At 36.0% G+C, this 24109-nt stretch overlaps 5 protein-coding genes across 5 annotated transcripts in view; 3 read left to right on the forward strand and 2 right to left on the reverse strand.

The window, feature by feature from the left end:
* LOC143915612 (uncharacterized) overlaps positions 1 to 24109 on the forward strand; it is an 854026-nt gene that overhangs the window by 197975 nt on the left and 631942 nt on the right. The gene's annotated exons all lie outside the window — the stretch shown is intronic.
* Positions 285 to 8756, forward strand: D12 (YEATS domain containing 2 homolog D12). Its single transcript, XM_077435816.1, has 11 exons — positions 285 to 349; positions 478 to 747; positions 831 to 972; positions 1039 to 1170; positions 1244 to 1499; positions 1571 to 1739; positions 1820 to 1968; positions 2999 to 4134; positions 5365 to 5942; positions 6023 to 6271; positions 8110 to 8756. Exons 2-11 carry the CDS (start codon positions 560 to 562, stop codon positions 8240 to 8242), a joined length of 3132 nt encoding a protein of 1043 aa, XP_077291942.1. The 5' UTR covers positions 285 to 349; positions 478 to 559; the 3' UTR covers positions 8243 to 8756.
* On the reverse strand, positions 8688 to 9987 carry LOC143915258 (uncharacterized). The gene is made up of 2 exons (XM_077435817.1): positions 9765 to 9987; positions 8688 to 9687 (listed from the first exon to the last, which is right to left on the reverse strand). The coding sequence occupies exon 2, from the start codon at positions 9658 to 9660 to the stop codon at positions 9475 to 9477; it is 186 nt and encodes a 61-aa protein (XP_077291943.1). The 5' UTR covers positions 9661 to 9687; positions 9765 to 9987; the 3' UTR covers positions 8688 to 9474.
* LOC143915588 (uncharacterized) lies at positions 9712 to 11840 on the reverse strand. Its single transcript, XM_077436295.1, has 5 exons — positions 11727 to 11840; positions 10422 to 11015; positions 10066 to 10206; positions 9778 to 9932; positions 9712 to 9721 (listed from the first exon to the last, which is right to left on the reverse strand). Exons 1-5 carry the CDS (start codon positions 11829 to 11831, stop codon positions 9712 to 9714), a joined length of 1005 nt encoding a protein of 334 aa, XP_077292421.1. The 5' UTR covers positions 11832 to 11840.
* The window catches only part of atos (atos homolog atossa), a 59599-nt gene continuing 53275 nt past the window's right edge, over positions 17786 to 24109 (forward strand). Inside the window, exon 1 of the mRNA XM_077436438.1 lies at positions 17786 to 18008. The gene's annotated coding sequence lies outside the window, so the exon portion shown is untranslated. The remainder of the gene's footprint in view (positions 18009 to 24109) is intronic.

The following is a 24109-nucleotide window of genomic DNA, read 5'->3' on the forward strand; positions in this document are numbered from 1 at the left end:
TAAAAAAAGACAAAGGGAAAATACTGTGACCGACGAGTGTATGAAAACTGTTGGATACTTAAATTTTAAGTTAAATAAAAAAAAACTTATTCCCTCAATAATGCTTTTGTTTACTGCTAAAAAATAGCAATATGTGAATTTGAAGTAAATTGTACTGTTTTAATACAAATTGGCAACTAATACAGTGTATCAACTATATTATTATGCTATTTTTATAATAATTTCAAAAATTAAAATTTTGAATGGAAAATTTAAAAAAAATTCTATAATGAGTATGGTACTAAAGTATGATACTTGGACCAAATTCATCAAACACGAAAATGTGTTTCTTCGATGTCAACATTGGCAGGTTTGTGACATTTTTATCTATTTTTACGAATTGTTTCGACTGGTATTGTAAATAATATTAAAATAGAATACATTTGAAGACGTGTTGTTTTATTAATGGTGTATTGTTTAATCAATATTTACTTTAAGGTTTCTAACCTCAAATTCGATGAATTATTCTGTGATAGTCAATTTGTGACATATGTAAGTAGGAGGGAAGAATATTTAAAAAATGTCCGATAGAAAGTGTGAGTTTGACGAGTTCCGGGATCCGGACTACATCGTCACTGTCAAGATCGAGAAGGACGATACCGAACCATCTCCTGAGAGAAGATCTGAAAAAATTAAGACAGTAGTCAAAAGGGAATTTCAAAATGAAATCGAAAACAAGCAAGAATCACTGTTAATTATAGACGAAAGGTTAAATTTAATGTTTATTTAGTCGTAGTACTCTCGGTGACATTTCATTGCAATATGTGACGAAATGATAATTATTTTTTCAGATTGTTAGAAGCGAGAAAATTATTTCATAGATTACGCTATGCAATAGTCAACAGTTTTTACAATTCGAAAAAGTTTGAATTGACTGACGATGACATCAAAAAGGAAGTTTCATTCCAGACTGACCCTGTAGCTAAATCAGAAGTAAGTTTTTTTGTAATTTTTAATTTTTGCATATTATATTATATTTATTCGATGAACTAATTGCAGATTCATTCTTTGCTGACCAACGATCAAAAGAGAATTCATCCGGCCGTTAAAGATATACTTTCAGAAAAATCGACTGACGATATGCTAGACTTACTCGCCCAAAGACCTCTACGTAAAAGATTTAAGCATGACGTAAATTTCTTCAATTCATATAATCAATCTATTCACAAATGGCATAAAAAATAAATACAAATTAATGTTATAGATTTCTGGACAGCATGTAACTATTGCGATGGACTCGAATGTAGAATCGCTGCGGCCGTCAAATGCAGAGCCGAATGGAATTAATACCTTTGACCTGACGATAAAGCAAGAGAGGCTTTCGAGTAGTGATAACGATGTCGTCAAATGTGAATTGAAAAAGCCGATGTATGTAGAGCCGAAAGGTTTAGATAATAACGTTTTAAAGATTGATTCCAGTAATAGAAATAAACAAAAGCAAAAGTTCAGAATCATCATAGGTAACGCATAGCATACATTCTTTAAATATATATAAATTTTGTATAAGTGCTATTGAGATTTAATATTTTAGGGAACACTTCCAAATACATTGAACCACATTCCGCACAAGAACGCATCACTCATCGTTGGCTGCTCTACGTACGAGGACCTCAGTCTGATCCGGACATCTCGCACATCTTAGACTATGTCACCGTTCAATTGCACGATTCTTATATTCCTCATAATATTATCAAAATAAAGTACGTTCGATTTTCAGTCGGCTTTCGATACTTTTGCCTTATTTTTTCATGTTTTAAAAGTAATGTTTCATCGATTGCAGGTCACATCCTTTTCATTTGTCACGTAGAGGTTGGGGCGAATTCCCAGTGAAGTTGAGGTTGCATTTTAAGAATGAAAAGCTCAATAAACCTGTTAATCTACTTCACAATTTAAAATTGGATAGATTGCATACCGGTTTACAAACATTAGGTAAGTTATTTCCGGAGATGGGATGGTGTTTTCGATTTTTTTTTTTGCCATAAAATTTCCATTCCTATTGGCTTTATTAAAACAAGTAGTTATCCTAATCGTCGTAGAAGTTTATTATTATTATTGCTAGGTGATTCTCCAACCCCTTGTCTTCTCGCTTGTTAGAAGTAAGCTAGAGTATAATGCGATTGTGTGGAATCCGCATGAAGCAAACTACTCTCTTATTATCGAAATAGTGCAAAAAGCATTTCTTCGTTTTCTATATAAGAAAGAGTATGAGTACTACCCATATCTCTATCCTACTCCTTTCCTTTTGGGCATGCTTGGGTATAATTCCCTTGAACTTGGGAGAAACGTCTCGTTAATTCGTTTCGTTCTCCAGCTACTGCGTGGTAATACGTCATGCCAGTTGTCGCTGGAACAGTTGGGATTATGTGCGTGGTAGATATCATCATTTGATGGTTGTACCTCCTGCTCGCACAGTTCTTTTTCGAATGGCTCCTATACCAAGAGCTATTCGACTTCTCAATGAAATCGTTGCTGCCGTCCCTGAATGCGATATTTTCCACTTCGCTGAGTGTAGATTATCGGATATTATTTTAACATATTTATGTGGTAACCTGCGCTCATCATTACTTTCTTAATTTGAATGTGATGTATGAGTGGAATTTTAATTTACTCTCTTCCATTTGGGCCTCGCAGGGATGTTTTGTGTTTGTAGCTTGTTCTTATTTATTGGAACAGGCTGCAAGTGCAAGATATTCCCTTATTTGTATTTTTTCTTATTTTAAATTTTAATTACTATAAAGTTTTTTATGATTGTGTTAAATGCTCTGGTCAAAAACGTTAAATAAATAAATAAATTTATGCAAAAAAATAATTACGAAAGTACTAATAAATTATCTCTATATTTTATTATCATAAGCTCATAATTTATAGTCGAAAGCTCACGTCTAGTGATCCAATATTGTTTGAATGCATTTTCCTCGACTTGATCGTACTCACATTGTACATATATTATCTATTTTAGGCGGTGAAACTGTCGTCGATGTTTGGCTTTACACCGACGAATCTATGCTTAGTAAAATTGGATCCGAAAGCGAAAAATCAACGGAAGAATATCAAAAAAATGGCACTCCTTATAAAACGATAGATCGGCCCAGTGATGAGGGTGCTCTAACGATGGATATAAAAACGGAAGGCTTTGACGATTGCATAAAAATAAAAGACGAACCGATGGACGTCGACGACGACTACGAAGATGGCGTTTTCAACGACGACGAAATGTTAGAATTCGATCCGAACAATTACGATAGTAAAACCTGTGATACGTTGTATAGTGATAGAGACTTGTTAGCCTTAAGTAGTAATAATTTCGTGCTCAAAAATCTGAGCAACGTCCGCTGCGACGAATCAAACTCAAATTCCGTAGACACAATTAGCCTAGTTTCGATTAAGAACAACGCATATTCTAATCCCGATGTGAAACTATTGAAAGACATCTATAACGATCATTGTTATTGTAATGGCACGAGCTATTCGGTAGACCTCTTGGATGCGTCGAAGGCTTCTTCGGTCGAAGCCAACACGATGCTAGAGCTGAACAGGACGATCGGTTTCGATCAGATCATACATTGGTACAATAATTTCAATCTGGGCTATGCACTAGACGACGATATTACACTCGGCATCGACAGAATAATCGAGTTGAATAAAGTCGTCGTCGAAAAGGTGTCTAATATCAAGGTCAAATCTGCTGACCTCAAGTTGAATTTGAAGAACATCACCGTCTTGAATAAAGTAATCGTGTCTTTTTATATGAAAGAGTTGTCTTCGATCGTGTGGAGTGGTGGCAAGGGAAGTCCTGACGATGTAGTCGGAATTGTCAACGTGCTGCGTGACGTGCATTCGTTTAATGAAATGTTTGTCAGTTTGAAAGTTGCCAAGAGTAGTGCTGTTGGTAAAGTCATAAGTAGCATTGAGAGTATGGTTCAGGATATGTCCAAGATAAGAGATGTTAGGTGCTTCGTGAATATGATGATGAAGAGGATGCCGATCGTTGATAAGTCGGCTCGCTCTACAGAGTTTCAGCAGTTGTTTCCGTATGCCGTTGAAAGTGTGGATAAATTCTTCTCGCTGCATCTAATCAAAAGGAGAAACTTACAGGTAATTTAACTTATCCACGTTAGATTATATTGACTTAAACATTTTAAATGCATATTCCCATATGGTATTATAAGAATGGTGTGTATTTAATTGATCGGTAATTTATTCAGCTTTTGATCAACAAAAATAAATAAATTGTCAGTAAATATCTCGAAATTATCAGTGAGTATTCTAAATGATCAGTACGCTGTGATCAGTTGTCATATACATTTGATTAGTTATTAAACTAAATAATCAGTTATTAAACCAAAATGATCAGATAATAAAATGAAACGGTGGATGATTATTATAAGATGATCAATAATATCAGTTAAAAATGATCATTTCATTTTGACAGCCAGAAAATCGTCAGTGTTGCCATGTCGCATTATGGATCCTAGTATAAAAAATCGGTAAACGAACTACTAGTCATATGTGAACCAGTCACAGGACAACCGGTCGCTCTAGATCGGTCACACCTGAAAATAAGTCACGAAAAAACTGGTCACACCCAAAAATTCGACCAATATTTAATTTTTGGGTGTGACTAGTTTTTTCGTGACCAATTTTCGGGTGTGACCAGTTTTAGTATGACGGGTGATCACGTGTGACCGATTTATAGCGACCGAAAATCCTGATGAATTTTGCCACTTAGCAATATTCTTTTAATAATCTCCCCCCTCTCCGTTTTCTTCTCTTCGGTCCTTTTCCTTCGCTCCAGATTCAGATCTCGCGTGTCTGTTGACGTTTACCCAACCTAACCTAATCTTAAATGAATAGGGCCAACCCTAACTTAACCTAACCTAACCTGACCCTTAAATAAATTAGTGTTGGCTGCTAAGATGCGTTTTTTTGTGAAAATATTGGTGAAATAAAACTTAAAAAAAAATAATGTATTTGGATGGATATTACGGTGTTTGGACTATGAGAAGAGTGGGAATGGACAGTAGCGGGGCGACGCGCTGTCATCCAACTGTCAAAAATTATAATTTCACTGAGAGAAAATCCTTTTTGATCAGTATTTAAATGAAATACTGATTTATTTACTGATAAAAAAGAATTATTCACTGAACACAAAAGAATAATTTACTGATCTTTTATTATATTCTATTGATCATTTAGAATAAGTTACTGATCAAGTTTATAATTGATTACCGATAAATTTTTCATTTTTTTACTGACCAATTTTGGAATTATAAATTAACCAAATAATTTTTTGCCTATAAGAATCGACTAATTTTAATCTTTCAGTGGACGAGAGCTAAAATGATCCATGAATTCATGAAAAAGTGTTTCAACACAAACGCTCCGTCGTCGATTTGGACTACTAAACAGATCCTCATCTTTGGACAGTACCACGGATATTTTCCCGTAAGAGAAGCTGACGCTTCAAACCCTTCAAACGACGATGTCCACATATTGAACGGCGACATCAAAACCGACGAGGAAAAGGTTGAGCTCAAAGAAACGTTCAGAAATTCTCTGGAGATCAATACGAAGACGGTGTATAGCGATTTTGAATCCAGCTCACACCGAGTGAAGAACGACCCGGCCGACCAAGCCCACGTCAGATCTAATAACACTCCATCGAACGATTTTTGCTACATATCGGACAGTTCCGACGATGAAATCGACATATGTGACGAACCTGATACATTAAATACCAGCCCGGAAAATAAAAAATCGAATAAAATACCCAAAACGGTATATGACATGTTGCCGATTGAAAATTCCGACGATAAAATTCTATGCCAATACATTGAACAGACGTGTTCGAAGCTGGGCATCGTTCTTCGGAATCAGAACATCGGTCATAATTATGTGTGCGGGTGAGTTGTCATACCACATATACATACGTTTGTTGGTTTGAAGTACACGTCTTGTATTGATGTGTTTGGTTTTATTTCAGTTTGGTTCACAAGTTGATTCTATCGGCCGCCAAGAGTTTCATCGAAGACGTCGTTCGAAGATCGCTCGCCGTAAAAACGACATCGTCGAAGACTGTCAACGACGTTAAAGAAAGTGTAGCCATGCTTGATCCGAGTCATCCGGGTGCTGAAGTAGTCCCAGAACATTCTGCCGAAGATAGTAAAGAAAATGTCGCAGACGAGTCGGCTTCGTGTAGTGTTCCGATAGTCGGTGGAAAAATATGGAAGTCGTAAGTATTGTACACATAACACTATTTAATAATAACAAAAAATCACGGTTTTTACTTACTGGAGCGGATACTAATCAATCGTTACTAAATTCGAATATGACAATGATTTTTGTTGGTTTCTTCTCGTTTATGAAATGTAAGAGTTTAAAAAAAAAAGTGCAATTTTTACAGGCTTTTTCAGTCTACAACTCAAAATATACATAGTATTGCTGTGCCAAAATGGAGTATTGGAATCAATTGTCAGATGTTTTTGCTATTGATTGTGATTTTTTATTGCTTTAAAATACTAAAAGTCAAGAATATATATATTCTTTTCTCAGGCTATCATGCATTTATTGCACCAGTTCTACATATATTTACAAAATTTGTTTGCAATCTTAGTATTTTATCTGAACTTACTAATTCGTGCTGTAAATGATTTTAAATTACAATTTAAAATGTTCTAGACGTGCGCTTATCGCTCGTAAGTGAGAGTGAGCGAGTGGGATGGAGTGATGCGCTCTATATTCTCGTTCTTGACATGTGCTTGTATGGTTATTATTCTTGGCTATATCCTAGTGTATTCCTATTAGGGGCGTTAGGCTTCAACTCATTGGAGTCTCGTTGTGTTATGTTTCTGGGAAAGCACTTTTTTAAGCTATTAAATGGGATAGTACACAATCCTCAGGTTGTTAATGAATTAAAGTTTTATGCACCTAGTAAGTTCAGGGACCTGAGGAATCGTGATTTGTTTTCTCCTCCTGTGGCTCGCACAAATATGCTGGCAACGTTTCCAATATCTAGAGCGATATATCTGCTCAACCGGGTTGCTGGTGAAATTGACCTCTTCAATGTAAACTGTGCTAAACTGGTTGAGTGGTTGTTGAGCAACGCCAGTGGTTGATTTTATCAATTATAAATGTCGAATGATTTTTATATCAAGGAAACAGGTTGTTATTATTATAATTAAGGTTATTATTATTACGATGTTATGATTGTATGACTGGCCACGGTGACGCGTTAGAGCTCTCTGTAATATCACTGTGGCTAATATGTATTATTTAACTCAATTTAAAATCATTTACCGCTCGAATTAGTGTTTTAGTTTAGATAATAAAAAAAAAAATTATTGAAATCTTTATAGACATGACTAAGTGGAAAATAAGCGAAATAAGCTTATAATATTACGGAAAAAAATGTGAATTATATTTTTTACTTTTAAAATTCGCTAGATATGTAATTAATTTTAAGTATTTTAAAGAAAGAAAAAAATCACAATCAATAGAAAAAACATCCTTCTATTGATTCCAATACTCACTTTTGGTACAGAAATATTCGATTTTTAGTTGAAGATTGCAAAAGCCGAAAATCCGTATAAAATTGCGCATTTTTTTAAACGCTTGTATAAGTTAGGGCGCCGCTCGATGCGCCAAAAGCGCTTTAAAATTAAAATTAGAGCGCCAAAGGCCCTACATTTGTACTCGGCAAATTCTATTCAAACAATTTACTGGAAAAAGCCAATCTTAAAATTAAGCTCACCGCGAGTATTATTAGCAATGAACTTATTAATTTAAAAGCCTTTCATTCATTGTATTAAATTTTATAAAACAGCACAATTTACAAGAATTATATCCAAACATTTGGGTTTCTATGCTTTTGCTGACACTGTCTGAACCTGTAGCAAGGTCCCAAGGCCGGGAAAAAGGAGGATCTCATAAACGAGAAGCCAACAAAAATCATTGCCATATTTGAATTTAGTGTGCAAACTTAATATATGTAGATTGATTATAAGTCTCTGCTCCGGTAATTTTTTTTTGTTGCTCAGTCTAATTGAATGATAATTCGATGTTTGATTTCAGAAGTGAATCTAATAATGTGTCGGATATTTCGCTGCGGCATATATTCGAAGCGTTGAAGTCTAGGAAGGAGTTTGATCTCGTGACGAACTTTGGTCTTGGACAAGAGTCATCTCATTATACGGGACAGTTGTGAACGTTTATTTTTTTATTTAATTTAAATTGAATATTATTGTTATTTATTTAAGTATTATTTAATGTGATAAATGTGTGTAGTGATGTAAATTTTTTAATATGAAAAAATATTTCGGTACCACGGTATATTTAGCATACGAATTTATTTTACAAACATTGCTAAGTATATTGCTCTTTCCTAAACGGTACCTAACAATTTTTTGTTATGAAATATTCGGGGTGGATCTGCCAATTACTTGCAAGCAAGTTACTGGAGCCCTTTCGGCCAGTAGCTGTCCAATACATATGTATGCATACCCACTTTTATACTGACCACTGTGAATACATAAAGATGTTAATTTTTTGATTATAACTTATTTCATTGATGATCGATTTTAAATTGTCATAAATTTTAATAAAATAAAAAAAATGATTGGGAAGGGGTACAGTTGAAAAATAAAAATTTTCACTAAACTTTATTATGTACTAAACTTTTACAAAAAATACTTTTACCTAAACAATCAGTCTAAACTTCCATAAAATGTCTATAAAAATAAATTATTTGTGACCAAACTGTGAAATAATTTTCTAAAGCAGATTATGGATCTGCCCGAGGCTGTCGTCATGGAATGACATTAATAAATAACCTGATTCTAGAAGTCAGTTTGAAGACGTACAGTCGTCGTCTTAGCTAGGGTTTGCATTGTAATACTGTTTTTACATGGTTTTATTTAGCTTGACATATTTCTACATATTTGTGTGGGTCAAAACTTGCGATCGAATTTTGACCTACTTTAGTTAATCTGATTTTCTTGAAGTTTTAAATCTTAAAAAGTCGTGTTATATAAGGAATTGCTGTATGGTAAATCGGACTCAAACTCGCATATAATATTTATCAACCGTTGACTTGAGTTCTATTTACCGCATATTTTCATCAAAGATTAAGCTCAGTACAATTCGATATGAGCTGTAACTATTGCTAGATCTTTGGTCTACTCCAAAATGGTGAAAGTACAGGTCTTAAAATGACGCAAGATGATTTTAAGATTCGTCTTTTATACATGTATAAGTTTTACGGCAGTGTAAATCTGCCATATCTAATTATGTACCTAACGATAATGAAAATACACCTTTTGGTACAAGCGTTAAAAAATAACACATTCAAGGCAGATTTTACAACAATTGGCATATTTGATTATTTGTCATAAGAAATAATTTATACGTACGCCTTCTAGACAATCTACACTAAATATTCTACTTGCACTCGAACTTCAATATGGAATCCAACTGCTTTTCAGCACCATCGATGTTTCTCTGTGAACTCATATACGATATTTGCTTTTTGAGATTGTCAATGAGGAGTGCTTGCTTCTTTACTGCCGTCTCATAGGCTTTTTCCTTCTTCTCCGCTGCTCTAATGCTCGAGATCGACTCTTCCATTTGCTTTCGAAATGTTTCCTGCGCCTCCTGCCGAATGAAACAATCGATATTTTAATAATTTCTAGCGAATTTGTATTATAAAATGATGTTTTTTGTATTGCAACCTTTTCATATTGCTTGCAAACGTTGATCGTTTCTTTGAGGGTAGCTATTTCTTTTGTAGCCCTTGATAATTTGACTTCTGCGTTCGAAATATCCTGGGCTGTCTGCTTTGTCGTCTTGATTAACGACTCGTGCTCATTTTTGACCGAGCGACTCTCCGTCTCATTAGCCTAGACGTGCAAAACAATCCCATCATTATAAAATGACAATTTTGATAGACAAATCAAATAAAAATCAAATTATAAAAAATTTCAATGAAACGAGTTTTGGTTTTTTTTTAGCCGTAGTGAGAGATAACAATACCTGAATTTTTGAATTTAAATTTAATATTTTTTCATCTTTCTTGATGTTTTGTGATTTCAGTGTGTTCAATTGTGCATTTAATTTCGTCTTCGTCTCCAAAAGTGCTTGGTTGTCTTTAAAAAGCTTATCACACTCTACCGTCTACATCAAAATGTATACAATTAATTGATTTTCCTTGACAAAATTAACAAAATAAACAAAGATTTAGGTCACTCGGCTGAAAAGTATATTGACAATTCATTATTTATAGTAACTGTTGTTATCTACCACTATTTGTCGTAAATGTTGCCTGTTATTGAAATTTCAAAACACTTATCGGCCGACTGACATTACACACTTAAATAAAACAAACATACTTTTTTCTTTAGACTATCCTGACAGCTTCTCATGTCTTCTTGTAAAGAATCGATCTTCATCTTCAAAGCTTTAACGCACTGATCGTTGATTTTAGAAACATTTTCTACCTGATGAATATCAGCGTACTTAGATTTCGCTCCGTTCTTTACATTATTCTGTACGACGAATTTGTTACTGAGAAGATTCCTAACGATATAATCGGATTCTTCCTGACGATCGATCATACCGTTTATTCCGTTCGTGTCGTTGGCCTCGTCGTTGTCTCCGTCGTCGAACGAGGAATCGTTCAGATCGTCCACGCTGGCGAAAGTCAACGACGATTTGTTCTTCTCTGACTCGCCAATGGGGAAAATGAATTTGCTCTTCACCTTGTTTTTAGTCTGTATGAATGCGTCGAAGGCTTCATTCCTGACGGAGCTGTCGTTCAGCATCACGTCTGTATCGGTGCAATTCTGTTTCGTGTCATCGAATGATTTGGAGTACTCAAAAGTTGCGCTTTCAAAATCGCTGCTAGATGCCTTTGCTTTTGAACTCGCTCTTCTCAATGTTTTGAATGATTTATTCTCATCGTCGCTTTCACTCTCTGATTCTATCTAAAAAGTCAATTAAAATTATAGTTCTTCATCATACATCATACAAGTAATTTAAAATGGTTTGAGCCAGCAGTATATCTCGGTAGTTGCGTTAATGCTAACCACCAAGAGGTTCCCGGATTCAATCCCTAGGTTGACATCGATTGAAAATAGTCTATTCGGAATTATTCCTACAGTGCTGTCGGTTAGACTTGGATATTTGTGACTCCAAGTCGATCTTTTCCTATCAGAATTTGCCAATTTATCTGATTTCATTATTGAAATGGTCTCCCATCAAATTGGCAAAACCATCCTATCCACTATTTGAATATGATTCCAAACTTATCCACATGTACAAACATAATACCATATATGTATATCGTTTGGTTTATCAATTATCCCTGGTATGGAAAAGAGTGAGAAATGTAAGAATTGGATTCAATACATCAGCTGATTATCCACTGTGAGTATTAGAGGGTGGATTTGAAATGAAGGGTGCTTTTTTATATCCGGATTGACATTAAATCTATATACATATAAATTTAATTGATTTATAATTCTAAATATTTCAATCTGAAAAGCTACCGAATTAATTATTTCCTGTATAACTTGATAATATAACAAAATATACCTGAATTCATAAAACAAAATTTTATCCCGGATACTTACATAAATCTATGTTTTAATATAAATATTTGTATTGTAAATTTACATAGTAATATTTAAACTCACCATAAGATCATCAGCAGTTTTCAGAAGAGCCAAAGCTTTTGACATCAACTGTTCATTGAGTATGCGGTATTCAGTGACTTTGTCGGTGAAATCTTTACCCAACATTTTGCTTATTTTTTTCTAAAATTAATAAAAAACCTAATAACATATTGTTTGTTATATTAGAATAATTTTCCAATTATTTATATGAACGTTGATGATTTTCGTTATTTACCTTGAAATTAAATTACAGCAACAACGAGCCCAAGGGCAATCAATGGGCAAGTGAATGTTGCGCTCTTCGGTTTCTATGGTAATATATCTTACAATGTATGTAATGTAATGTTGCCAGCGGCTAAAAGTGTGACATTTTCTCTTTCTAATTTTATTATGTCGAAATGCAATTGATTACGCCGAGAAAACGTGTGTAATAATGTGTTAATGCGATCGAGAGCAGAATTTGCATTGTACGCATATGCCTTTTGTTGCTTTGTTACATAGCAACGGCGGCGTGCTGACTCTGTATCACATCATTTCTGGAATGCTAATTGAGCCATAATTAAGTGCTAATTAACTCGACTTGTGTGTTGCAGTTTCTTTATCTTATATATAAATATATTTTTTTTACGCTAAACCAAGCATATTTATTACCAAACAACAGGATGTATGAAAACAGAATTGATAATAATAAAATACATTTATTAACAGATCATTTATCTTTTAAAACAAATTAGACTTTTAAATACATTGTTTGCTGCACTAGCAAAAACGTGTATCGAATTGACGAGTCCTTGTTAGAAGTTTTTAATTATAACCATTTTGTTATAAGTGCTGGTTGTTCAAGATATTTTCGCCAGTCAATTTTTATATACAAGGATAAACATTAGAAAATATATATTTTAAATAATATTTAGAGGAAATAAAGGGACTTATGAACTGAGGATGGAGTTCATTTGGACGAATGAATGCCGTTTTCAAATAAAAAATGCCACTGCCTGAAGAAAAAGACCTTCGTTCAATGTATTTTGCCAGTGATGATGTATATATGTGAAATTTGGACATTAAACGTCAAGATGCCACACAAAGTCCAATGTTCTCAAATAAGTACGGAAAGTTGTGTGCTTGGCATTACAAGGAAAGACAGGAAGTGAAATTCGTGGGTGAGATGTATGACAAGGGTAGTGGATATAGTGAATAGAGTAAAGAGATTGAAATGGCAATAGTTGGGCCGCGTAGCTAGAAGAATGGACTAAAGGTGGCCAAAAGAAGTGCTAGAATGGTACCCGAGAGAATGCAAAAGGGTAAAAGGTAGATCGCAGGGAAGATGGGCGGACGAAATTAGGAAGTTGTGTGGGGTGAGACTGATGGGAGTGGCGCAAAATATAAACGAGTGAAAGCGTTGTGGAGAGACCTTCATCCAGCAGTGGATGGTGAATGACTGTTGATGATGATGAAATAATTACATATTTTATATACAGAAGGTTTATCGGTAAAGAAATTGGATAACATATTTAAATGCGGTCGTGGAGTTATATTATCAAATCAAAATCCAAGTCGATCGTTTCCTATCAGAGTTTGCCAATTTATCTGATTTCATTGTTGAAACGGTTCCTCTATCAAATTGGCAAAATCCGTCCTACGCTATGTCACCAATATCTGAATTTGATTTATGTAAAAAATTATGTACAAGTTTAAATCCATAGATGTCTCTATGGATTAATTAATAGTTAATTTCGTGTTCTTTAGCATCTCAAAATTCAGCGATTTATGTAATAAAAAATGCTGTAATTGGCTAGGAAGGCGCATTGGAGTTTACCTGTTAGGCCTTCCTGGTGTATATCTATGTGAAAATAAAATAAAAATATAATGTGACTATTTTCAAGTAAATTAAATACAGATTATTTCATAAGCACATAAGCAGAGGTAGGCGTTCGGACGATGCTTTTCGCAGAAAAAATGATTCACTATTGTCAACCATGCTTTGTTGCTCTCTTGCTTTGTGAATTAATGGATAAGTCTGTTGTTATTTAAAGAGCACCAAGCCAACGCCAAAGTCTATAGATATGTTTACGTATAATTATAAGCATTGGCTGGCTTTGCTCGTGTGGAAGTAAAAACGGAACTATCAGAAAATTTTGTCGTGTAAGCTAAGATTACCATAAGATAATATACGAATCTTAATTGAAAACTTTCATATTGTAAGAGAACAAACATTCATCTGAAATTCTATTCTTTAGCGTATTTCTCGGGGTTCGGTGATTATTGGTCACAATGCGCTCGCCCAAAAGTCATTAAAATCTCTATAACGGAACATTTGGCAGCCGAAAAGTCCATCATACTAACGATAAGGGCGAAATCACAGATCGCGGTATGTGGGATGTGTAGAGACACGTATTTTGGGCATCTATTTTTGTCAATTTTAGCATTTTCATTTTGCATTTTAGCGTTTTAGAGCATAAAAATTTTTTAATTTTAGCATCTATTTTTATGAAGAGTTTAATTTTAAATAATAAAAAATTTCGATGAATTTTAATAAAATTTATATACATATATACAATTTAAAGACAACACAACAATTAAAAAATAATATAAAAAATCAAAAATGTTTTGGAATTAAAATTTCAATGAGAAAAACATGAATATAAAAATATAATACCAATTAAAATTTATTAAAACTCAACATGGAGCATATTTCTACAGATTCTTTTTTGAGATTTGTGCGACGATCGGTAACAATTATATTGTATTTACTAAAATACCTTTCAGCATCCACACTTTTGTCTACTATTTACAGTAGTAGACAAAATCAGTTGCTTGGTTTCGACAGGAAAAACACCGTCTATGGTAAACTGCAAGCTCTGTTTTATCCCCTCAATTTCTTTACATAATAAATGGGCAAAGGGATATGAAGACCCTTCTAATTTGTCTATTAATTTTATAAATTTTATGCAAATTTCACTTTTGTTTGTTATTTTAGCATATTTTACGAATTTAGCATCAATTAAGCATTAATAGCAAAATGCCTAAAATACGTGTCTCTAGGGATGTGGTATGTGCGACGTTTTTTTTTAGATAGTTTTAAACATATTTGAAGAATTTGTCGATACACCGTTATCGATCACTGTCAAGCAATTTTACCGAATTTTGGTATATGTATATCACTGTCAAGCAAGGATAAACACTAGTATAAAATTTCAACGAAACATCTTGTGTTTCGTTTTGAAATGTATATACCACATGATAACACGTACACCATATTTGTTCTGTATGTTAACTATCTAAAAAAAACGTCCCACATACCGCGCTGTGTGATTTCGCCCTAAGTATCATGCTAACAAGAACTCGAGCGCCAAATATTCCATATTCGCGATTTTCATGGCAAAATTGCCTTGTGACTAATAATCCAATTACCATTTCTCGGTTCTACTTTCATCATAAAAAATCTGATTACAGCGCATTAATTTTTCCTCAATGTTATTAAGTCCTTTTGTCCAGATCATCGTGTCATTGCAGAACTGCAATAAGTGTATTATATAATACATTAATTGTTTGTTTTTAGTCAGTGTTGCAGGTCGTGACTCATGATAGCGAGCTAGACGCAACTGTTTGCGCGCATCCCATACGATTGTATCGATTCGAACTTGTTTACTGTGTTGAACTCCATAGTTTCTCTGCGAAAATGCTCAGTGCAGCCTCGTTATGTATAGATTTGGCCGATTATCTGCCAGAAGTCGAAAGTGAGTATGCAAATCGATCTGAAAGAGTGAAAAAAGTCATGTAGAGACATTTGGTGCTGGAAGTGAGCGCCATTTGTTATTTGTTATTGTCAACAGCTGGGCGATAGCAGCGCCGTCTGCCAACACTGCACAGGTGACTGCGAACAGCTGTAGCGCGAGTTGCCAACCATCGGTTTCGTTGCGTGCCGTTTGACAGCTTTAGTGTTGAAGTTCATGAGTTTGGAGTCATTTATGTTGCGACGTTCTTTCCGATTGGCGTTTGTGTGCTGTTTCGTTTCAGTGGTTGATACACGCGTGGCTAATATTATGCTGCATTCGAATTTTCCTTTGAAAGTCATGGAAAAAACCAAGTTGGAGAAAAGTTTCAGTCGGCGAAGACTACATGTTAGCTTGGTTGTGATTATCTAAATATGTGATTCTTGATATTTGGTACATTTTAGCTGACCAATAGGAATCGTGTATTTGCCGTGAAATTTTAAATGTAGCGATGAAAATCTGGCGATAGTTTTATTTTATACTAGTGTTGTGCCCGTTGATTTCATCTATATCAAAAGCTGAGCTAAGGAATATGATATCTACGTCGTTAGAGAATTATATGGATGTGGATTTGTCACAGGTCTGTTTTTTGTTCTCGATTTATAATATACTAGTTGTTTTACCCGGCTTCGCTCAGTGTTTTTAATGTAAACAGCTTAAACATGGCGGATCTAATAGTAAATATTCTTTTGTTTTTTTATTAAATTTATTTGAATCGAAAAAAATATAATATTCAACCAATTGAATTGTCGTCATAGAAACTTTGTTTTGTTTACGAAGTTTCCATCCAAAAATACTTACATACAAAGATAAATTGTAACAATTAAATACGTTTAAAAGTATTCTAGTCGGACGTGGTTTCGGAGAGGAATTGATACACGAATTAAAAGTTATATGTTATATATAAATATGATGTAAGGCGCGTAATTTAATAAGTAATTTATAGGCGCGCGCAGGTATTAAGGTCTGTTCATACTTATCCAGCAAGAACCGGCAGCATCAGGTATTCTGTAAGTATGGACAGTATTCTTTGATACATTCTATATGGACGCATCCATACTCCATTCGCGTTTAATCGTAAAATGTTGAGTGAGCGCATTATACGCTCACCGATCCAACCCGTTCGATATGATGAATGAATGTGTGTGTCTTCGTGGATGTGTGTATGTGTTACCCGTTACTTGGCCTGACGTCGCACATGTCAAATGCTCCACACCCCCACTTCCCTGCGTCTCCCCGACCACTTTACTTTGATATGTTTCTGTGACTCTGCTTGGCTGTGTCTCCACGGTCCGTCACAAACATACATACACCCCGTCCGTTTTTATATATAAGTTTATAAACTGGAACAGACTAAAAATTGTAGGTTTAAATATCTAAGAAGTGTCATTCGTTGGCGAAAGTATGATGAAATTTCCCTGAATGTTGGGTTTTTGACATTTTATGTTATTATTTTTTTTGTTTTCAATTAATATTCCAAAAAATGATGTTCAAGTATATACACAAACGTGATGAAAAATGTCCACCACTTATAGTTCTCATATTATACGGAAAATATTTTTTTATTATTTTAAGTTCTTTGTCAATAGAAGTGCTAACCAGTATATATACCTATATATATTCGGCGTTTCATGCGAGGTTTGTACTGCTTTCCAGCGTTTTGTGCATCTTTATTTACATTTTGGACGCGTAGAACTTGTTTCGAGAGACGAGGTGATCGACCCCATTTTGCAGAATCGTACAGGAGATTCGAGCGAGTTTCAACGTGCATGTGCACATACAGACACAGACATCTATTCAAAATGATAATAATACCCCAATCGTCATTCGGAATTTGAGTAATCTTCGAATATTCACTTTTCATTATAAGCAACACTTAACAACAAGTGCGATAGAACGAACGATCCAATCGGCGAACATACATATATATTCAACGCAGTCGAAACGCGAACAAAAGATAGAAGAAAGAGCTTCTTCTGTGACGAGCAATAAAAGTGTGCGCGACCCCTGCCGTATCGCGCAACACAAACAAGAGCGTCCATGTTTCTGTTTTGACAGCTCTCGATCACATATCGAAACGAAACGTCTGAAAATGGCTCGCATAGTGCGAATATTGATGGAGTATGTTTGTAAATGGTCTATCGAAGGGATGAAAGGTGATAATTAGGGGTGAAAAGCATCGAAAGGGCGATCAATCGGGAGTTTGACGTAGCGCTAGAGAGGGACGGAGAGATGCGATGTGGCGGAGGTGAGGCGGGGGTAGGGTAGGGGAGGGGGTGTAGTGTCAGAGCGAGAACAGCTGACGGCTCAGTGTGCCGCTGCGAGTGGTCGGTGGCGGTCGTTTCGTGTGTCGGTGTTCGGATGATGGCGGCGCCGCGCGCCAGACTCAAGCGGCTGCGGCTGCGCCCCCGCTCCCGCCCTCACCCTCGCCCCCGCCGGCCGCACGCCCCCGATCTGCGCCCCCCGGCGGACACCCGCTTATAGCCCCGCCTGGTCGCCTTCGCCCCCCGCCGCTCCTGCGCCCCCCACGGTTAGTTCTTTGTCTCCGTTCTACCGCACGCTCACACCCACACACCCACACACCCATACACACACACTCACCCGTCGTGCCAAATCGAAAAAACTTTGACCAGGACATGGAGGTGTTGTGCGCTGTTACGGCCCGTTCCGCACACACACACACACACACCTCCAACGGTCCGTTTTCAATTTTCGATTTGGTCTGCGAAAATATCTGATTACAATTCGACTCCTTTTTATCACTGATTACTATTGTGTTATCCTTTTTAGTTGTTTATTTATTTTATTTTTCCACCTGTGTGCGTTCGCTCGCACACTTTGCAGTGTTGCGTTTAGGACTTCGGTTACAAAATGGCTGCCCTAAAATATCTGTTCTTTTGTTTTGGTTTTAAAACAGCTGTATTGACAAAATAGGTTTCAATATATATGTGTATATGTTTATAAAAAAAAAAAACAAACGGTTGCAACATTCTGGGTACAGTTAGTTGGACGATTTATCGCTCGTAGACTCTTGGTGATGGTAGGTAGTCGGTACAAGGTATTTAATTTCAGAAACCTTCGTTCACCCCGTCTCTTTTGTCTAATCTTTTTACCGCATGTTCTGGTCGTTGTCATTTTCACTCGTTCTAGTATCTCAGTTCTCATCCACGTGTTTAGCATAGTGTTTCGACGAGCATACCATGTTCCATACGCTTCCGATTGTTATAATTTATAAAAAAAAAAACAGTTGCAACATACTCGGTACAATTAGTTGGACGATTTATCGCTCGTAGACTCTTGGTGATGGTAGGTAGTCGGTGCAAGGTATTTAATTTCAGAAACCTTCGTTCACCCCGTCTCTTTTGTCTAATCTTTTTACCGCATGTTCCGGTCGTTGCCATTTTCACTCGTTCTGGTATCTCAGTTCTCATCCACGTGTTTAGCATAGTGTTTCGACGAGCATACCATGTTCCATACGCTTCCGATTGTTATAATTTATAAAAAAAAAACAGTTGCAACATACTCGGTACAATTAATTGGTACGATTTATCGCTCGTAGACTCTTGGTGATGGTAGGTAGTCGGTTGTAGGTATTTAATTTCAAAAACCTTCGTTTACCCCGTCTCTTTTGTCTAATCTTCTTACCGCATGTTCCGGCCGTTGCCATTTTATTATTATCTTTTCACTCGTTCTGGTATCTCAGTTCTCATCCACGTGTTTAGCGTAGTTTCGATGAGCATACCATGTTCCATACGCGTCTGATTGTTATAATTTATAACATGGTATGCTCATCGTGTCGATGAGAAACAGTATCTGATATATCATTTCGAAAGAGACTTTGTAACTAGGTATGTAGGGTTTGTTGGGAACATCGAAAACAAATCAAAGTTCCTATGACGACGATAACGATATCATTGAATATTATTATTTTTTCGATTCAAATAAATTTAATTAAAAAACAAACAAATATTTACTATTAGATTGTTTTGCCATGTTTGTATTACAAATACCGAGCCAAGCCGGGTAAAACCACTAGTTACTTTATAAATAAGGATAGTCAATTTCTATTGTTAACCTTTTTTTTGTTCTCTAGCTTTGTAGGGACAATAGTAATGAACCGTATTTCCTGGAAAATAGCACTGTCAAATCAATTGCATTGCTCGATCAAAGTTGGGCGATTTATTTGGCGATTAGTCGCAATAAAATCGCTAGCTACGATAACAAATCATATAAGCTGTTTTTACGGTCGATAAATCGGAAAGATTATCGTACCGTCTGCGTGTTCTTTGTGCACCACGTGCTCAAAACGTTTCTGTATACCAGTGGTAGCCACGGGAGCCGTGAACCTTTTTTTCGACTAATAAAGGACGAATACCAGTCATGAATTTGGTATTGTTCTTTTGAAAGAATAGTGAAAAAAAAGGTTCACGCCCAAAATATAAACTTCGCCAAAAATGGCTCTCGTGGCCATTACTGATTCATAAGATTTTTCATTGATTTATCGGTTTATTCCTTACGGCCTTTTAGGTATATAAGCCCACTTTAAAGGTCAATGAAGTCAACTAATAAAACCCTCTACATGAAGCCACCCTTCCCTCCCCCCAACTGAGAGATTCTTTCGTCCTTTTAGGTGCACACAAGCAGAATCGTACGTGGAACATGTTTTTTTTTTAGATAGTTTGCATATGCAAAAAAATCGCTAACACGCCTAATCTATGCCGTCGCGATCCTTGGTAAAACTCACCCAATGGAGTGTTTTCGGTGATATTTTATGCTTGTATAACGGTGATTTGTATAGGAGAAACTTGTCGAAATAATAAAATCATACCGAATTAACAATGATATTTATTTATTTATTTAATAGCAAATTGCTAATGAATTATTTCACAATTGACAATTTCAAACTTTAACAACTATATTATAAAACATAGTTAACAAAATTAACAAAACTATTAATTAGTAAACCTAAAATAATATAATATAATTAAACATAAAATTTATTAAACTTACGTATATAATTACATATATAATATGAAGAAACGCCCTTCCTAGCTGGAAACCACGAGCACATCTATGCCGCACGATTCAGTGTGTTTGCGCCTGTTCAAGCCTTTAAATAACTTAACTTAGGAATAGATTTGTATTATTTTTTTTTGTTTTTAATAAAAATCCTTTTTAATTTCGTATTTAAAAATATATATTATACAAAAACGAGGCATTGATTGAGCAGTATGACTCGAGTTTGACCATGTGAAAGTCAGTATGTATGTATATTATTATCATTGTGAAAACAAATGTTTCCACAATGATAATAATATACTTAGTGCGCATTGTAATCAACGTAGGTAAATATAATATACATAAAGTGCGTTCGAATGAATCATTTTACCTGCTAAAAGGAACCAACACGAATGATAAATATTTTTACGACCACTCAATAAGAAAATTGCCGCCCCTCATTTGCGCCGCCCTGGTGCCGCTCGTCCGCCTCGCACGGCCCTGCGCGTTCCGCATTGGCCTTGAAAGGCGTTTAAGGGTTGCGCCAAACATTCGCACGTCGATTAAAAACAAGCTCAAGTGTCAACGAAACAAAGTCAGCTGATCAAAACACACTCTTCGCCGACGACCTCGACTATTTATACGAAGTGTACCACACTGTGTGTACTATACACGAGCGATCAAAACACGCTTGTTTTTTTTTAGTTGTGTTTTGATAAATTACATATGCACGATATGATATGGAGCGGCTCTCGTCTTGTGTTACATCATTATTATAGCGTTTGTTTGTACAATTGTCAATGAGAAGGCGGTCGATAGTTCGCGGCTGGACCTTCGTCTGCGTCCGCTGGAGTATGCGGTCTACTCGCATATGTACACATGTACATGTACGCTCGGTTATCCAAGTTGAATTTAATCCGCGTGCGAAATGATGAACATGAATGTGATTATGTAATGGGTCTCCGATTCGTAACTCGTATGATTTTTATTGTGTGATATCATCTTTTTTTTCCGGCGTTGCATTTCCGCGTATTGTGTTTAATGTGTGCGGAAAATTTATCGCCGATTTGGAATGTTTGGAAAGAAACGCAAACGTTCGAGTGGACTGATTGCAGAATTGACGGGGTGTGATTGTATGTACATAGCAGTTTTGAATTTGATCGGATAAAACCGAATATGGAAATTGCGCTCACTATATAGAACCGGTTATTGCGAATATGTATAGAAAATTAGGTGCATGAAAAATGATCAAATGATTTTCGTGACCGGTATATTTTTATATATTTATCAGTTGGAGTGAGACGTCACTGGCACGTTCATCGATGACGTCACGCTTTTTCAAAAGTTGCGTTTGGTTTTGGCTCGTTTTGTTGTGACCTTTAAGAATCGAATTCCCTTATTTTTTTCGAATATTTAGATTTTGATTTAGTACTTCATACATATGTATACATTTTTATAGTTTAGTTGTTGGCAAGCTATATATTTCGAGAAAATTATATATTTTTCACAAAAAATTATTTACGGAGCATGAGAAAAGGTGTTATGAGTAAAGCGCGGACCCAGAGCGCGCCGTCTATTGTTCAATTATTGTAAATGCTTTATAAAAAAGATTCGGCAAGCCTTTAACAATGCATTTACAACAATGTTCACATGTAAATGCATTAACAATGCATTTACATGCATTAACAATGCGTTTACATGTGAACAATGAACGGCGCGCTCTGGGTCCGCTCTTTAGTTATGAGTAGAGATCGGCGTTAGATGGATGCTTTTCGCACAAAAAATGGTTGATTATTGTCGATTTCTTAGAAAAACCATGCTTTTTTGCTCTCTTGCTTTGAACACTAATGTATCGGACTATTTTTATTTGCAATTGCACCAAACCGTAGCCTAAGTCTAGTTATGAGCAAAGGCCGGCTAGTCGGAAATGGTTTTGAAAATAACAATAGACCGTTCATTAGAGAGCAAAAAAAGCCTGGTTTTTCTAAAGAAATTAATAATAGTGCCCCTTTTTTTCTGTCAGAAGCAACTAGCATTAGCCGAAGTCTGATTGTGAGCAGAGATCGGCGGCCAGGATTTTTTTCAGCACAAAAAATGGTTCACGATTGTCAATGTTTATAAAGACTGGTTGACACCGGTTTCTGAATTTATAACCAAGGCAGAATTTCCCGATGGAAATCCCCAACTGCCGATTATTTTAGATTGTGGCTTGGCATTTAGATTGTGAGCATTACATTTTAACAACAAAGAAGAAGATGCAACTAGTTTTGGAAAAAAAAATACATTCAATAATAGACTTATTTTGTTTATTTTATATTGTTGCAAGATATATTACTAAATTTAGAGGTAGGATAGTCACAGTGCTATACATTGTTCCATTGTTGTAAATCCTTTGTAAAAAAGGTTCGGCAAACCTTTAACAATGCATTTACAACCTTTGAACAATACGCGGCACCTTCTGGGTCCGGTGACTAAATATTAGATTCTAAACACACCTTTACAAAACTCGACATCCTCGGCGGTAGTAATCTGGGGTTTGTTTGGATTAGCTACAATTTTTACACCGGCTTTCTATTGGATTTCTAAATAATTCTAGTGGGAAATGCTGGCGAAATTTTCAGCGTGGCGGGCTTTCAATAGAAAAGACGTCAGCACTCAAAGGATTAATAAGACTAGATGCGCCGAAACGAAATGCCTTTTGGTCGCAGCTTAAGGTCGAAATACCAACTTAAACATATGTACACTCAACCTATGCCTGCTTTCTATTGGATTTCTAAATAATTCTAGTGGGAAATGTTGGCGAAATTTTCAGCGTGGCAGGCTTTCAACAGAAAAGACGTAACGAACAAATGGATGGATTTCAACAATAGTAAGAATCATCAGTAAGCCGTCCATTCAATTATTATTCAAGAAACACTATATGTAAAAGGAAAGGGTTACTTGGAAACGGAACGAGATCGAGAGAGAGAGACATATGCATATTGTGATCTCTTTATTGGCTTTGTTCGTCGGAAAATTCACCGTGTCGCCTAAATGGAGTGACACACGCTACCCGGAAGTGTCGACGGCCAACTCTCCTAAAAAAAATTAAAAAAAGAAAATGAAACATGCGAAAAGCGCCAAACATCATTCCACGACACGGCGATGACGTGAATCGCATCCTGATTTTTTGGACGGGATAATGCTCTCCCTTTGTGCGCGAGGGGGGTTGGCTGTCGGCCAGGTTTGCTCGCGCGAAATAGGTGCATTCGCACCCAAAAATAATGTGCATCAATTTGGGATGACCCGCGGTCGGTGCACGCGCCGCCTCTGGACTCCCCTCCCCTCTATCTCTCTTTCTCTTTGGTCAGTGTTGTGTTTCTCCGTCGCAAAGTGTTTGTGGCCAGCTCGGTCTCGCGATTGCATGTTACCCAGCGGTCATTTTGTGTGTATGTTTGCGAATGGAGACAGTCGTACGTGGTGAGTGAAACGGGGTTGTTTCATTTACGAAGGAAGGCTCACCCCCACTCCGCGCAAAGTTGCGCACGCCAGGATCGCACACTGAATGCTGCCTTTGCGCATCTTTCCGAGAAGTGGGGGTCGGTCTTCGTAAACGCATCGACCTCTCGAAATTGCTTACACTCTATACGTTCT

This window comes from Arctopsyche grandis, chromosome 8 (genome assembly GCF_051622035.1).
Source record: "Arctopsyche grandis isolate Sample6627 chromosome 8, ASM5162203v2, whole genome shotgun sequence".
Lineage (NCBI taxonomy): Eukaryota > Metazoa > Arthropoda > Insecta > Trichoptera > Hydropsychidae > Arctopsyche > Arctopsyche grandis.